General features: G+C 41.4%; 1 protein-coding gene across 7 annotated transcripts in view; it reads right to left on the bottom strand.

Annotated features, from left to right (window-relative positions):
- Positions 1-17,552, bottom strand: part of LOC111974518 (tight junction protein ZO-1) — a 162,475-nt gene that overhangs the window by 126,107 nt on the left and 18,816 nt on the right. For 5 of the 7 annotated variants that reach the window (XM_070447291.1, XM_070447290.1, XM_070447292.1 and 2 more), the window contains exon 3: positions 2,870-2,911. The exons of the other annotated variants lie outside the window; for them this stretch is intronic. In XM_070447291.1, coding sequence (XP_070303392.1) covers positions 2,870-2,911 — 42 coding nt within the window. The remainder of the gene's footprint in view (positions 1-2,869; positions 2,912-17,552) is intronic. 7 annotated transcript variants of the gene reach the window in all.

Genomic DNA, 17,552 nt, shown 5'->3' with positions numbered 1-17,552 from the left:
GTGAATACTTTCGCAAGCCACTGTAAAATGATGTTTCGCTGGCGTATTGAATAAGAGATAACAAACACTGTGCCCTTCAGTTGTAGCCAATGTCTCATATGCCTTATTCTCCTAAAAACCAAGGCAGCATCACATGTGCCCAGTTAAATGTAGCCATGGCTTGGAATTAGAATAAATGCAAATTTTCTGACATTTCAGCCTTCTTGACTGAGCACATTGAATTGGGGAGCTTAATGTAAACATTGCAGCACACCACCACTGCACACAGAAATTACCCAGATTGGTTCCTCTTCTTTTCACTACTGCGGCAAACCTTGTTGCCATGGAAACAGACTGGGGAGCCTCAAATCCTAGCTTTCAGAATCCATTTATTTGGGCATGCCATGGCAGGAACATTTTACAGACTGGTGAACCTGTTAGAGAGGATCCATCTTATCACTCACCCTACTGTGGTCCCCATTTACACACACTCAGGCATGGAAAACATTTTACATTTGCACAAAGGAATTAACCATATCAACATGTATATTCACAATAATGTGTACAATAACTCAAACTGAAAATACATTTGAATTATTTTTATGGCTGCACAATCCCCTCCCTGCTTATACAACAAGCAAAACAAGGTCATCCCCTGGGAGATTAATAAAACATCTTTATTATTACCCTTTGTGACAGAGCCTGGGGTGAGGCCAATACCACAGACCAGAGCTAAGTGGGTCTCAGGGTACAGAGGCAGAATAAATGGTTCAAACTAGGGTTGGGCCATATTACGATATAATCGGAAATAAAGATGCTTGACAGACATCGTCATGGCAACGACCTTGTGATGTGGCAGACGATAGTTTCTGTATATTTACATTTTTTATAGGAGATAGGTTAAACTATTTGAACATGACTGGCACCACTGGTGCAGCTCACAGCCGGGCGACACGCCAAATGACCTACCTATTTCTATTTGCCATAGCCTTTTTCAATAAATATGTAGGTAGACTTAGCCTACTATTTAACATAATGCGTAAAGAGTAGGCCTACAATGTAGATTGTAGACGGAGCGGAGTGCTAAAAGCTGCGCAGAATGTCAGAAAATAATTATCTCGCTCACATCTCCAATGTCAGATGATCACTGTCTTTTGCAAAGTACACTCCATTGTCTGGCTTGTTTTAGTTGGATGACCATTCAAAACTTATTTTCCCAGTCGGAGCTCGTTTATTCCCGACATCCCAGTTGTCTTGAACTCACTGAAGTAAAGTTTTCGCAGGTCCAAGTTAAGTTGTTTTGAGCGCGGCACAAATCACGCTTCATTGACAGCATGGCCATTGTTGAATGTTTATCGTTTTAAACTTGGAAAAGAGACCCTTAATCCCAGATTTGGGACCACACAGCCACTGTCACTGATTCCTTCCAAACCACTAATTGTTGAATTTGCGATTTCTAACTTGTGTAATGTTAATGTCCAATGGCCGATGAGCGTTTTAACTATAATTTCTCTTCATATGACAAGGATTAAAAGGTATTTGCCAGTAGATTATCGACTTGATTCATGACGGCTAGCTAAGATTTAGAAAGTATGATGTTGACAGTCCAATCAAAGCTACTGTACATATAACATGATTTGACGTCATTTTATCTGTGGCCAATGACCTTGAGCACTTCTAATGTAACTCTGTGGCAGCACCCAAGGGGATAGAATTTTTTAGGTCTAACTTTAGACTTGGCGGTGACGTAGTCTGAGTGACAGAACGCTGAGCCAATCACGCAACGCTCCGTACTTTCTGCTGGCTTGCCCCACCACCACAGAAAACCTGCATTTGTTTTTGAAAAAGGCACCTCCAAAAAAAGAGACCCTGTTTGTATGTGGCTTTATTAACTCAATTATATATTTTTTGTACATTGTTTGAAAAATGATAAGTGACATATTAATGCCAAAATAACATGCAAAACAGGCAAGTTTAAACAAAACTAAATTATTTATTTTGCAAAAAATGTTGTTTGTGAATAGCCTAAATAAAAACATATGGTAATGAGCGAGASAGCGCCAACATTTGCAAGATGGAATAATCAAAATGGGAAGTTTAAACAAACCTAAGTTTCTGGCCTCCACCTGACCAAAGCTTTAAATTAAACAAAGTGTGCCGTCGGAAAATCATTACAAACAAAAAAATGGCCAATAATATAGGCCTACACCAGGCTACTGTCAATAAAATTAGCAGTAAATGTTACTTGTACAAGTTAAACTTCTAAACAGATATTTACGTTAGTGTTTATTCATATCCTTGAATTGTGCAACGGGCATTACATAAGCTCCCACAGCAGCACTTTCAATATGCAGGAACAAAAAAATACATGTTGCCAATAAAAGGAATAACCCACATTTGGATAGGCTACAAATCACAAAACAAAGTAAACAAAATATGTACGAAATTAACCAAATAAATGACAGAGCAAATAATTTTAAGGCACACAACAGAAAATTCTAGCCTAGACTACATTTATTTCGAATAAGACGCATCTGTGAACACAGGCTTTGAAATTGCAATGAAAAACCATTGACCATTTTCCTTTTCATTAACCTACCTAAAGGTTTCTGGGAAGGAACACAAGCATGTTCACCTTTTCTGTTTTTGATAGACTGGAGTAACAATATTACCTGCTGTAGGCCTACTGAAAACACGTTCAGACAGAATGCTTTTTTCACAGATGCCTACACTAGGAGGGCGACGTTGACCAAGACCTGACATGGTTGGCTCGGCAGACTCCCGAGGCAAGAAAACCTCTCGAGCCAGCTAAGGCATCCCCAGTTCTTTCGGCAGCGGCACCCAGACGTCACCAACCAACAACAAAAAATATAAATAAAAAAAACCTCACCGATGCTTCCAATATGGTGTCAGCATTCTGTGAGGACAGACACTGGGAGACGAGAAGCAAATACACAGAGTGAATATTTTATAAATAACAGACATGAAACAAAACCTGGACAAGGGAAATATAACAACATTAATGCTGACACCGGGATGAAACTGAGGAATAGACAGATATAGGGGAGGCAATCAAAGTGATGGAGTCTAGGTGAGTCAAATCAAGCGCTGATGCCGGTAACGATGGTGACAGGTGTGCGTAATGAAGAGCAGCCTGGCGCCCTCGAGCACTAGAGAGGGGGAGCGGGAGCAGACGTGACACTGTAGTGTAAGCCTACAACATTTGGTTCCAAATCCCCATTCAAAGTTACTACATATCACCATATGATGGTTTATATTTATACGCACACAAGAAAATACAATATTGGTAAGATGATTTCCACATTGTAGTCTAATGATTAGACTTTAAAAATTAGTGGTTTGTGCATGACACATGCTGCTTTACAGATCCTTTACTGCATTGCTAGGCAACACAACACACTCCCACAGGTAAAAAAATAAATAAACAGATGATACAATCATATATCAACAATGTTTGGATAGGTCGACGGGATGATGGGCCATTCCAGACATCACCCAACCCTAGTTAAAACTTAGGTTTTATTTCATAATTGCCCAACAGAAATGCCTACAAATAAGAAACTTAAAATACCAAACATTATCTTAACCTGAGTATTTCAGTCTCAACACATCTGCTGCTGTCGCCAGTCCTCTCCTCCCCCAAATTGGAGCAGCAGCAGCCTAATCAACTGTTGGGGCTGATTGTCCAGCCAATCACACACTTGATTGACTTATTACCCTCAACTGGGCTCCATTAGTCTCCCAACAGGGAAGGTGCCAGAAAGACACTGGAAGGGTGTGGCAAGAGGGCTTGCCTCCTCCAGTGCCATACCATTGGAAACACACATGCCTATAGGAGCAGTGTTGGGAAGCTACTCTGAAAATATAGTTTACCAAGCTACCAATTACTTCACTGTTAGAAGTTAAGCTACACTAAAGCAACCCTTAAGAAAAATGTAGTTCACTACATCCAAACTACTTTGTGACAAATTAGCATATGTAAATGTCATAGACTACAAAGTGCAAGAACTGTTCACTTTGGGGTCATATGTTAGCACAATGTGTAATTTAGCGTATAAAACACAAAAGCTATGTTTCAAGTGAGAATTATGCAGATCAGATCCCGAAAGTGAAATTATTTTATTTTATTTTTGCAAAAAAAGGTGTCTGTAGTACAAGTCGTTACCTACACTGCTACATGGCAAAGAAAAAGTAATTAACTACTGGAAATACTACCTAGATTTGAATTGTGTTGAACTACCACCAAGCTACTGTAAAATGTAGTTTAATTACTAGTTGTTCACTACTCCCCAACACTGACAGGGAGCCATGCTGTCATCCGGACCACTTTGATCAACACAATTAATCCTAGTGGTCCGTAGAATTGGAAAACACTGCAGGGCAAACTACTGTACTGTCTGTTACAGCTTGGATATAGTACAGTACAGCTATTTTCTGCAGCCCCTACCTCTGTAATCAAACACACAGCCACACGCACACTATCGGACGGCCCTGCCCACTTCTATCAATACCAAGGCACAGGGTGGGGCTGTAGTCATGGCTTGGAATAAGCTTCCGTCTCTCTCAAGCACAACTATACAAACATCAACCCCTCTGCACTGTCTGGCTGCCTGTATAAAGTGCTGATCAGCAGACTCTATAATGTGACAGATCAATACCTAGATCGTCATGCTATCTATAGAATCTCTGCTCTAATTCCTTGCCTGTCGTGACCTTCCCGGCACCATTAGAAATGAATAGTTACACTGAGAGGAAGGACCAAACAAACTGAATTGGTCCACCCACACAGACAGCGTTGTGAAGAAGGCGCAGCAGCGCCTCTTCAACCTCAGGAGGCTGAAGAAATTCGGCTTGTCACCAAAAGCACTCACAAACTTCTACAGATGCACAATCGAGAGCATCCTGTCGGGCTGTATCACCGCCTGGTACGGCAACTGCTCCGCCCACAACCGTAAGGCTCTCCAGAGGGTAGTGAGGTCTGCAGAACGCATCACCAGGGGCAAACTACCTGCCCTCCAGGACACCTACACCACCCGATGTCACAGGAAGGCCATAAAGATCATCAAGGACAACAACCACCCAAGCCACTGCCTGTTCACCCCGCTATCATCCAGAAGGCGAGGTCAGTACAGGTGCATCAAAGCAGGGACAGAGAGACTGAAAAACAGCTTCTATCTCAAGGCCATCAGACTGTTAAACAGCCACCACTAACATTTAGCGGCCGCTGCCAACATACTGACTCAACTCCAGCCACTTTAAAAATGGGAATTGATGGAAATTATGTAAAAATGTACCACTAGCCACTTTAAACAATGCCACTTAATATAATGTTTACATACCCTACATTACCCATCTCATATGTATATACTGTACTCTATATCATCTACTGCATCTTGCCATCTTTATGTAATACATGTACCACTAGCCACTTTAAACTATGCCACTTTATGTTTACATACCCTACAGTACTCATCTCATATGTATATACCGTACTCTATACCATCTACTGCATCTGCCATGCCGTTCTGTACCACCACTCATTCATATATCTTTATGTACATATTCTTTATCCCTTTACACTTGTGTGTGTGTGTAAGGTAGTAGTTGTGGAATTGTTAGGTTAGATTACTTGTTGGTTATTACTGCATTGTCGGAACTAGAAGCACAAGCATTTCGCTACACTCGCATTAACATCTGCTAACCATGTGTATGTGACTAATAAAATTTGATTTGATTTGATTTGAAACATTAGAAACACAAGAGAGAGAGAAGAGAGAGAGTCTGTTCTGTTTCTCTGTGAGAAATGGTGGTGTCTTTAAGCACCTAATGGATTACGCTTATCTTCATTAAAAAGGAAACATCTATAAGGGCTGTAATGAGAGCTCATGCAACACAGGGGTGATAGAGCACCTCCAGGGAATAATTTGCAGTATGGAGGAGCACTGGCAGTAGAGCACACTTAAGGGCTATTCTCTTTCTCTTTGATATAGGTCTGAATAGTACCAGGGAGGCCAATCATATACTGTTCCTGGCCAGTGAAGCTCCATTCCAGCTTCGTTGTGTACTGAGGTTGGCAACGCAACACCACTGGCTAGTATATAATGGAAGATACGAGACTTGGGGAGAAAAAAGGAAAACTCTTAAGCTGTAGCCTACGTTATTATGTTCACCAGCCAATCAGAAAAAAGGGAAATAAACCTGCAGAGAAACTCTCTGATTGTGGCACCTGATCATTTGTGAAATCCTCTTAAAAGATAGGTAAGGATAATCATGGACACAGGGTTAGGGTCAAATCCATCTTAACTCACCATGTATGAATTGGAAAAAAATCCCACTGTGTAAAAATATATWTTTTTTTAATGTCAAATACATTTTCTGAATTGTCTGACTTCAAATGAAATGAGCCTAACCTTGTGTGGAAAAGGTCACAATAATACCATTATCGTAAGAGTGGTTAGAGGGATTCAGACATGGCTGAACACGACAGAGATGAGCGCGGGCTTGATCGTTTGTGTATAGGTGTGTGTATATACACTACCGTTCAAAAGTTTGGGGTCTGTAGGTATGCGAGGGAATGTAGGTATGCGTAACGATGGTGGCAGGAGTGCGTAATGCTGGGGAGCCTGGCGCCTTCGAGCGCCAGGGAGGGGGAGCGGGAGCAGGCGTGACAATTGGAAAACAGGAGTGATGGTTGCTGATAAATGGCCTCTGTACGCCTTTGTAGATATTCCATAAAAAATCAGCCATGTACAGCTACAATAGTCATTCAACAACATTAACAATGTCTTTAACAATGTCTACATTGTCTACACTGTATTTCCGATCAATTTGATGTAATTTTAATGGACAAAAATGTTTGATTTTCTTTCAAAAACAAGGACATTTCTAAGTGACCCCAAACTTTTGAACAGTAGTGTATAATCGTGTGTGTGTGTGTGTGTGTGTGTGTGTGTGTGTACGCTGTATGTGCAAATTAATAGAAGGACAATGTGATGTCAAGGGTAAACAGCTCCTGTGGGGGAAGGAGGTAGGCCTCTGTATACCATTTTTTTCTGTACTGGTACATTTTCACAACTTAGTACAAAACTCAAAACAGATCATCAAAAAGGCAAAATCATAGTCAGTCTGTGTTTCATCTAGAAATTAAACATGTTTCACATTGCAATACATGCTCATACACTGTAAAAACACCCACTAATCTAGTTGTTTCATCTAATTACTATTGAGTAAATGGTTCCACAGCCTTTATTTAGTTTACTCAACTTTTCAGTCAAAGTGTTACCTGAACGTTTTCAGTTGGCCCAAACTAAACTCCAAAATGAGAAAACGTAGGCAAATTTTTTGACAATTTCAAATTATGTGTTTGCTCAATTTGTTTGATATGTTCATTCAACTACACAATTTGAGTCTACAATACATACAGTTGAAGTCAGAAGTTTACATACACCTAAGCCAAATACATTTAAACTCAGTTTTTCACAATTCCTAACATTTAATCCTAGTAAAAATTCCCTGTCTTAGGTCAGTTAGGATCACCACTTTATTTTAAGAAAGTGACATGTCAGAATAATAGAGAGAATGATTTATGTAAGCTTTTAATTCTTTCATCACATTCCCAGTGGGTCAGAAGTTTACATACACTCAATTAGTATTGGGTAGCATTGCCTTTAAATTGTTTAACTTGGGTCAAACGTTTCGGGTAGCCTTCCACAAGCTTCCCACAATAAGTTGGGTGAATTTTGGCCCATTTCTCCTGACAGAGCTGGTGTAACTGAGTCAGGTTTGTTGGCCTCCTTGCTCGCACACGCTTTTTCAGTTCTGCACACAAATTTTCTATAGGATTGAGGTCAGGGCTTTTTGATGGCCACTCCAACACCTTGACTTCGTTGTCCTTAAGCCATTTTGCCACAACTTTGGAAGTATGCTTGGGGTCATTGTCCATTTGGAAGACCCATTTGTGACCAAGCTTTAACTTCCTGACATATTGCTTCAATATATCCACATAATTTTCCTACCTCATGAAACCATCTATTTTGTGAAGTGCACCAGTCCCTCCTGCAGCAAAGCACCCCCACAACATGATTCTGCCACCCCCGTGCTTCACGGTTGGGATGTTGTTCTTCAGCTTGCAAGCCTCCCCCTTTTTCCTCCAAACATAACGATGGTCATTATGGCCAAACAGTTCTATTTTTGTTTCATCAGACCAGAGGACATTTCTCCAAAAAGTACGATCTTTGTCCCCATGTGCAGTTGCAAACCGTAGTCTGGCTTTTTTATGGTGGTTTTGGAGCAGTGGCTTCTTCATTGCTGAGCGGCCTTTCAGGTTATGTCGATATAGGACTCGTTTTACTGTGGATATAGATACTTTTGTACCTGTTTCCTCCAGCATCTTCACAAGGTCCTTGCTGTTGTTCTGGGATTGATTTGCACTTTTGCACCAAAGTACGTTCATCTCTAGGAGACAGAACGCGTCTCCTTCCTGAGTGGTATGACGGCTGCGCGGTCCCATGGTGTTTATACTTGCGTACTATGTTTTGTACAGATGAACGTGGTACCTTCAGGCATTTGGAAATTTCTCCCAAGGATGAACCAGACTTTGTAGAGGTCTACATTTCTTTTCCTGAGGTCTTGGTTGATTTCTTTTGATTTCCCCATGATGTCAAGCAAAGAGGCACTGAGTTTGAAGGTATGCCTTGAAATACATCCACAGGTACACCTCCAATTGACTCAAATTATGTCAATTAGCCTATCAGAAGCTTCTAAAGCCATGACATAATTTTCTGGAATTTTCCAAGCTGTTTAAAGGCACAGTCAACTTAGCGTATGTAAACTTCTGACCCACTGGAATTGTGATACAGTGAGTTATAAATGAAATAATCTGTCTGTAAACAATTGTTGGAAAAATTACTTATGTCATGCACCAAGTAGATGTCCTAACCAACTTGCCAAAACTATAGTTTGTTAACAAGAAATGTATGGAGTGGTTGAAAAACGAGTTTTAATGATTCCAACCTAAGTGTATGTAAACTTCCGACTTCAACTGTAAGTACAATGAAATGAGGTAAAATACAATACATGATTACGATAATAGAGATTGTCCCATGAGCGTACCACCCTCCTTCAGCCATGGATGAGGCATGCAATAACATCAATCCAGACCTGTCAGGCTTAGATTCGCCATGCCAAAAGGTTTTTCCCCAGGTGCATGAACAATGATGTCGATGAGAACCTATGGCCAAATGTTCAAGACAGGCTTGATGCAAGGTAATGCCTGCTAAACTTTGTTTCTTTCATTTATTTCATTTGATTACAGTACACCTATGTTGTAATTATATCTGAACAATACATTTATTTTTTGCATCAATGACTGTAAAATATGTCTTCAATGATCACACCTTGGGACATAAATTATGGAAATGTGATGTTCAGTTCATTTTAATGGGTAGTGAAAGTGTATTGCCTAATGTGAAAACAGTGTAATGTACTGTAATTTACTGGACTGTAGCATATTACATTGAAAGGGCAATTTTTAAACATGCATCTTGCATTTTTTGCTATTGGATTAACTGGTTATTAAAATAACTACATTGAGAAGATATCATTATATTGTGTTTTGGTGATTAAATCAATGGTTTTGTGGTCAAAGATGACTTCAAACTAAATTAATTCACAATAAAATGTTTTGAATATGAGACTTGCTGTGTTGCAAGTGTAACCAGTTTAGAGTTTTGTACTAAAAGTTTAGAAAATTCACCACATACTGGTGAAAATAGCACCAAAGCAAATGAAAACAATTTTAAATAAGGGTTTGGCTATGACTACGGATAGCATTATCCACAGGACATTCTACAGTGTGTGTGTAAAGTGTGGGTGTGATGTGCCTGTGTGCCTCTCAATGTTACAAACCACATGATTACAGCTTAATAATGCACCACTTGTTAGGTAGGTATCAGTGACAATAACACATGCATTTGCAGGGACCCTAGAGGCTTCGGAGCAGAGTAACGGCGCATCTGTGGTCAATTTGAAAGGCTGCCAGCTAATCCAGACTCCATGTGCCGCCCGCCATTGTTTGTTTGTTTATTTTTGTGCTTGTTCTTCTGTGTTCAGCAGACACCAAGCACTTCATCTACCCCTAATGCACCAGACAAGGATGAATGCAATGATTTACTCATAGATCTAGTGTATTTCCATGAGCTATATTTATTATTATATGATAAAAAGAGACCTGAGTGAAATTGGCATCGGCTGCATGTGTGGCAAAGGTAGTGTGGTGTGATCATGTGCGTGTGTGCATGCATATACGCTTGTTCATAAATGTGTGTTCCCGTGTGTTGGAGGTTGGATGCGTGCAGTTGGGCTACCCTGGAGCGGGAGGCAACCTGACTGTCAAGTTGGGCCTCTGACACGACAGAATCAGCCAAAGCAACACAGACAGGCTACAGTCCCAACACACACACACACAACAACAACACACACACAAGCCACACACACACACACACACACAACACACACACCACAGCACACACACACACACACACACACACACACAACACACACACAGCACACACACCCACACACACACACACACACCACACACATGACTGTGCAACACCCCAGCACACACACGGCGTGACTGAGTGGGTTTACTAGGCTAACTGGGGTTATTGGCAGTTGTATCACGCAGTGATCTGCACTAAGGAGATGCTGTGGACCTAAAGCGTAAAGCTCCATTGTGTTAATTAGACGGATGTTCAGGCAATAATCAGCTTACTGGTGGGGTTGTTCTAACACCTATTCTAAGATGTTTACACCTGTAATAGACAGGTGAACGCTCACAAACACAATACACACACACCGTGGCGTACACATACATAATACTATATGCACACGCTGCACACTCATACAAGCACCCCTCAAGACCATATGGAGGTAAGAAAAGGCCTTAACCCTGAACTATGCATTGCAGTTTTTCCAACTGACTGTTGTTTTCTAAGAACAACGAGTTCCAGGCCATGGTGGGAGTTGTGAGTAAATAGAATTGAGTGTTGGTGGGTCTGCTAACCCATGGGAATATCTTCCACTATTTCGAACACTCTGCAAGCCCTTTTTTTCTCTCATCCCATAAACTGTATCCATGTTATATACCTCTACTCCTCCCTCTCATTCATCACCCTACACCTCTCATCCATTCCCTCATCTCTCTCCTCTGTCTCTGCTCTGCGCTATGGCTCTCTCACTGGAAGTAATGCAGGAGTTTTTCACATCACCTGCAGAATAGAATCATTGCAAACAAAGCGCAGTTGCAGTTATCAGTCATCTCACTCACAACTGTGTTTACCAACTCAAATCAAAGTATATTTGTCACGTGCCGCCGAACTTCAACAAGTGTAGACCTTACAGTGAAATGCTTACTTACAGCTCTAACCAATAGTGGCGAAAAAAGGTAGTGTGTGTGTGTGTGTGTGTGTGTGTGTGTGTTGTGGTGTGTGTGTGGGTGTTGTGTGTGTGTGTGTGTGTGTGTTGTGTGTGTGTGTGTAGGTAAGTAAAGCCAATAAAACAAAATAAAAATACATTGAAAATAAGAGTAGCAAGGCTATATACAGGCACACCGGTTAGTCAGGCTTATTGAGGTAGTATGTACCTGTAGGTATGGTTGAAGTGACTATGCATATATGCATGAAAACAGAGGTAGCAAGTAGCGTAAAAGGAGGGGTTGGCGGAGTGGGACACAATGCAGATATCCCAGTTAGCCAATGTGCGGGAGCACTGGTTGGTCGGGCCAATTGAGGTAGTATGTACATGAATGTATAGTTAAAGTGACTATGCATATAAGATAAACAGAGAGTGACAGCCAGCGTAAAAGAGGGGTTGGGGGGGCACACAATGCAAATAGTTCGGGTAACCATTGGTTCGGGTAACCACTGTTTGTCCTAGACTTCGCACTCCGGTACAAAGGGGATCTGCCTATGTTTACTGTCCTCCTAATTATCATACACAGGCGAAGAGTCTGAAAAGAGTTGCACACACAATGCATTCACTTAAATGAGTCTTCTGCATTTAACCCAACCCTGCTGAATCAGAAAGGTGAGGGGGGCTGCCTTAATCGACGCCCGGGGAGCAGTGGTTGTTTGGGGTTAAAATGAAGGCTCTTCGTGTACAGAACAGACAAGTCAATAACGCTCAATGACATGTGGAACATTTCTCGACAACCTCCTTCATGAGTCTTGAAAAGCTGCTCCTTTGTCCAAAGGTAAGTACAGTATACCTGAAGACATAAACTGATCACAAATCTCCCCTCTCCAGCTCATTAGTCTCAGGGAGAGTCCGTTTCAGTTCCATGGCATTGTTCTATATAATCGATCCTCTCTGCTTCAGGGCCGCCAGACATTGGCCACTGCTTTTCATTAGGAAGACAAATGGGGGAGCCGTAGGTTTTCCCTGAATAATTAATAACAGCATTCCCAGGTGAGTTACATCTCCAAACTGCCTCCTTCTTACTGCATACACCTTATGGAGGCTCCAGCGCTAAAGGACCTTTTTTTCTCCTCAGCTAACATTTACAAAAATAACTAGAACCGCAAGAAAAACACTGCATTATGGAGTAGATCATTTTCTTCATCAATTATTCATGTTTTTGACTCCCGTTCGTAAACCTCTATTACAATGGTCCTGGGCTACGTGAGGGAGAAAATGGATGCTAATGCGGCGACTGCATGTGAAGAAGCTAATGCAATGGCTATGAACTCAGTGAGGTGAAATGAAAACTGTCTCATATTGTCCTGTGCCATTGTGATAGTCCTGAGTTGGAAAACAAGAGGGGATAGTGCCTGGTAGGCAGGGGATGCTATTGAAATATGGGGAGAGAACATGAAGTGATGTAGCGAGGAAGAAGAGATGGAGATACTATTATAAATATCTTCTCTTGAGTGTCTTTGAAGAGTAGCCTGATTGAAGGATGACTCAGCTTTGAATAGGAAATCATATAGAATCATTGTGATTACCTTCCATTCTCTCTATCTCTGATCCCTCGATTCAGGTAAATTCAGTAAAATCATATCTGGAACATTCTATAGAAATATCTAATCCAAATTTAATCTAATTCACATTTGACTGGTATATACAGTGCATTCGGAAAGTATTCAGACTTTTTCCACATTTGTTACGTTACAGCCTTATTCTAAAATGGGGGGAAAAAATCGTCAACAATCTACACACAATACCCCATAATGACAAAGTGAAAACAGGTTTTTAGATTTTTTGCAAATGTATTCAAAATAAAAAACATACCTTATTTACATAAGTATTCAGACCCTTTTCTATGAGACTTGAGCTCAGGTGCATCCTGTTTCTACAACTTGATTGGAGTCCACCTGGAGTAAATTTAATTGATAGGAAATTATTTGGAAAGGCACACACTTGTCTATATAAGGTCCCACGGTTGACAGTGCATGTCAGAGCTCTGAGACAGGATTGTGTCAAGGCACAAATCTGGGGAAGGGTACCAAAAATATTCTGCAGCATTGAAGGTCCCCAAGAACACGATGGCCTACCTCATTCTTAAATGGAAGAAGTTTGGAACCACCAAGACTCTTCCTAGAGCTGGCCACCCGGCCAAATTGAGCAATTGAGAAGGGCCTTGGCCAGGGAGGTGACCAAAAACTCAATAGTCACTCTGACAGAGCTCCAGAGTTCCTCTGTGGAGATAGGAGAACCTTCCAGAAGGACAACCATCTCTGCAATACTCCACCAATCAGGCCTTTATGGTAGAGTGGCCAGGCAGAAGCCACTCCTCAGTGAAAGGCACGTGACAGCCCGCTTGGAATTTGCCAAAAGGCATCTAAAGGACTCTCAGACCATGAGAAACAAGACTCTCCGGTCTGATGAAACCAAGATTAAACTCTTTGGCCTGAATGCCAAGTGTCACGTCTGGGGGAAACTTGGAACCATCTCTATGGTGAAGCATGGTGGTGGCAGCATCATGCTGTGTTTTTCAGTGGCAGGGAGTGGGAGACTAGTCAGGACCAAGGTAAAGATGAACGGTGCAAAGTACAGAGAGATCCTTGATGAAAACCTGCTCCAGAGCATTCAGGACCTCAGACTGGGGAAAACCTAAGCACACAGCCAAGACAAGAGGAGTGGCTTCGGGACAAGTCTCTGAATGTCCTTGATTGGCCCAGCCAGAGCCCGGACTTGAACCATATCCAACATCTCTGGAGAGACCTGAAAATAGCCGTGCAGCGACGCTCCCCATCCAAACTGAGAGCTTGAGAGGATCTGCAGAGAAGAATGGGAGAAACTCCCCAAATACAAGTGTGCCAAGCTTGTAGCGTCATACCCAAGAAGACTCAAGGTTGTAATCACTGCCAAAGGTGAGTAAAGGGTCTGAATTCTTATGCAAATGTGATATTTCCATTTTTTTTTTCTAATAAATCTTTGTCATTATGGGGTATTGTGTGTAGATTGATGAGGGAAAAAACAATTGAATTCATTTTAGAATAAGGCTGTAACGTAAACAAAATGTGGAAAAAGTCAAGGGGTCTGAATAATTTCTCTCTCTCTCTCTCAGTTTTCTGACATCTACCTCTCTCTTTCTCTCTATCTCTCTCTCTCGGTTCTCTGACATCTACCTCTCTCTTTCTATCTCTCTCTCTCGGTTCTCTGACATCTACATCTCTCTTTCTCTCTCTCTCTATCTCTCTCTCTCTCAGTTCTCTGACATCTACCTCTCTCTTTCTCTCTCTTACAATCTCATTTGTGATAGTGATATGGTGCTCCAAATCTTTCAGTGAAGAACACTGACTGCCAGCATAGATAGCCAGGCTAGGCCTTGGGCTAAAACCTCCTCCTCCATCTTGAGCAATAGATTTTCTCTCTGAATTACATGTAACATCTGAAACATTCCCCTCCTATTTGAGGAGTATACGACCCCTAGGGAGGGAATACAAAAAGGGAGATAGAGAGTTAGTTATGTGGTTTAAATGGTTCGCTGTGGGTATTCCTTTTACACACTTCTTCAATGTAAGGGTGTCCCATCGCTAGTCAAGGAAACCTCAAAATTGTGTTCAGTGGAGCCATACAATCACCAGGACAAAGTCCTTGTATTGTGTTCATGACTGAAGAATAGGCAACCCTCCAAGGGACTGGCTGGCAGGGTGTAACAGGAAGGCCATTGAGGCTCTGGGGAACACTTACCCTGTCACTCAGACTCTTTTTTGCACACACACCAATAAAGTCAAAATTAACTTCAGCCGTTAAAACTGTAGGCCTATATGAAATTACAGCATTAATAGAGCTATTAATTCTGACTTCGATACTGATACCAGGTTTAGTATCACAATACTCGATACCATCACGATACTTGATACCAAAACGATACCACAGCAAAAAAAGAAGGCGTATTAGTCAAAATCACAGAATGGCACTTGATCCAGACAGATCTTTTGAGTTCAATATCATTACATCTGAAATGTTGGGATTTTGAATGTATGCATTAATTAATCAATTAAACAATCATACAATCAATTCAACAGTGTTTTTTTTAGCAATCTAACTACATAACAACATAATGGTAATCATTTATTTGAATGGTAAATCTATTGATAATATGGGTAACTCAAGATGTAGCCTACTGTAGGTCTATTCACAATTCAGGTGTGTGGATGCATTGAATTACTGATCTTGTTTTGTTGATTTCATGGGGCTACAGATGAAAAACAATCTGTTTACCTTCCAGTTGGGACTTATTTAATTGTACTGATCAACAACGTTTGCATAGAAGAAGCAATCTCTTTAAGACCCATGACGTCATTCACACAGAGTCTGTTCAAGGCTTGAGCAAAGATAATCTTGACTGGGAGAGACATGAGGTTGGGGGAGACTAAGTGAATGAATACAGATTTTGGTGACAATCAGCTTTGTAATCAGCTATATTTTTGCGTTATAGTTTGCATATAATCACAAACAAGGTACTCTAGTGAATTGATGTTGGCTTCATCTGTAAGCTAGCAAGGAAATCTAGCCTACAAAGCTGGAAGCTACCGGTATCTTCTTGCATTGTGGTGTTCTAGCCTGTACTGGACATTGTTTAGAGGAACAGTAATTAGCCGTTTCAACATTTCGGCCGTGTCGCATTATTCAAGTGTGTTAACTTCTGTACTGCATAAGTGGTAATGCAGCCCAGGCTCCCAGTGAGTTCAGTGGTTCTTCATGGCAGGCTAGAGCTAGCAATGAGGAAGTTGACCAGGCACGGGGCTCTCGCGCTATGGTGACAATGGCTGCGCTGATAGACAGACTTGATACGCTCTCAATCAGTAGACGGCGTGAGACACGTTTGACAGAAGTACCGAAAGTAACAAAAATTCTAGTACCAAATCGTTTTTCATGTTCTAGAATCGAAAAAAAGCACAGAAGTTTCGGTATAACGTGCAACACTAGTGTGAGTGTATTGCTGGATTGTAGCTTGCTATACTAGAAATTAATGATTACATGTATGAGGAATGTGTATGGTGGGGTCAATGGAGGTTGGATAAGAAGTATGGGTCTGGAAAGTTACTAAGTGAGGGACAAGGCAATCACTTGGCTGCGGTCACTGATAAGGTTGGATAGCTATGGATTAGTGAGGAATGGGGGCCGAGGTCAGGTCAGATGAAGGGAGAAGAAATAGCTTTATTACACACTTCACTTAGCTTCCTGACTAGCAACAAATATGTATTGGCTGTCTAAATGTGCAAGGAGGAGTATAAATACTTGTGCTGGTGGAAACATGGCTTTGTCTTTTCAGCGGTTTACCCATTGAGTGAATAAACTTGGTTTGAATAAACTTGTTTTGAGCTTTGACTAGTTGTCTGTTAGTTTTTCACTGTTTGTCAGAACCTAACAGTATGTGTGTGAGTGAGAGCATGAATGTGTATCCACTCAGGATAGCCATGCTGCTCTGTGCCACCTAGGCCAACGGCTGGTCCATTACTGCCACCTCCAGCTCCACCACATCAATAATGGATTAACTTCTGTAAAATGCAAATGGTGCTTTTCTAAATTTAATCATAATGAGTCCCTCTCATGCACAGACAACAGGCCGGCTGCTGTGTAGGTGGCGAATAATGAGCCCCTACCCAGACACATGAGGACAGGCCGGCTGCTGTGGAGGTGCCGAATGATGAGCCCTTACCAAAATACATGATCTCCCAATGACATCCTCATCAAAAACACAAAATAAGCAGATACAGCTGTTAGTTGAGGCTCCTCTTCTACTGGGTAATGTCTGTGTTTGTATCAAGGAGATTCTAGTGAGGGTGGCACAGTAAACACAAGATGTCTCATGACAGGTGTCTAAAGCAAGTGCAAATCTGTGTGTATTTATGTAAGGTGAATGTTACAAAATGTTGGCTATGTAAGAGAGTTGGCTGTTTTAAAGCATGAAATGTCCTGTGTGTTCCAGTGGCCCTAAAAAGCAGTCTTATTGTGCATTAGTGGCAAGTTGGCATGCTCTCACTTCATAAACCGGTGGTTGCTTTTCCGACACCCATCCCCCTCTCCCCATTCAGAGCAAT

The sequence above is a fragment of the Salvelinus sp. IW2-2015 genome, linkage group LG15 (assembly GCF_002910315.2).
Source record: "Salvelinus sp. IW2-2015 linkage group LG15, ASM291031v2, whole genome shotgun sequence".
Classification (NCBI taxonomy): Eukaryota; Metazoa; Chordata; class Actinopteri; order Salmoniformes; family Salmonidae; genus Salvelinus; species Salvelinus sp. IW2-2015.
The sequence above is the reverse complement of the archived record's forward strand: the minus strand, read 5'-3'. Positions and strand labels throughout refer to the sequence as shown.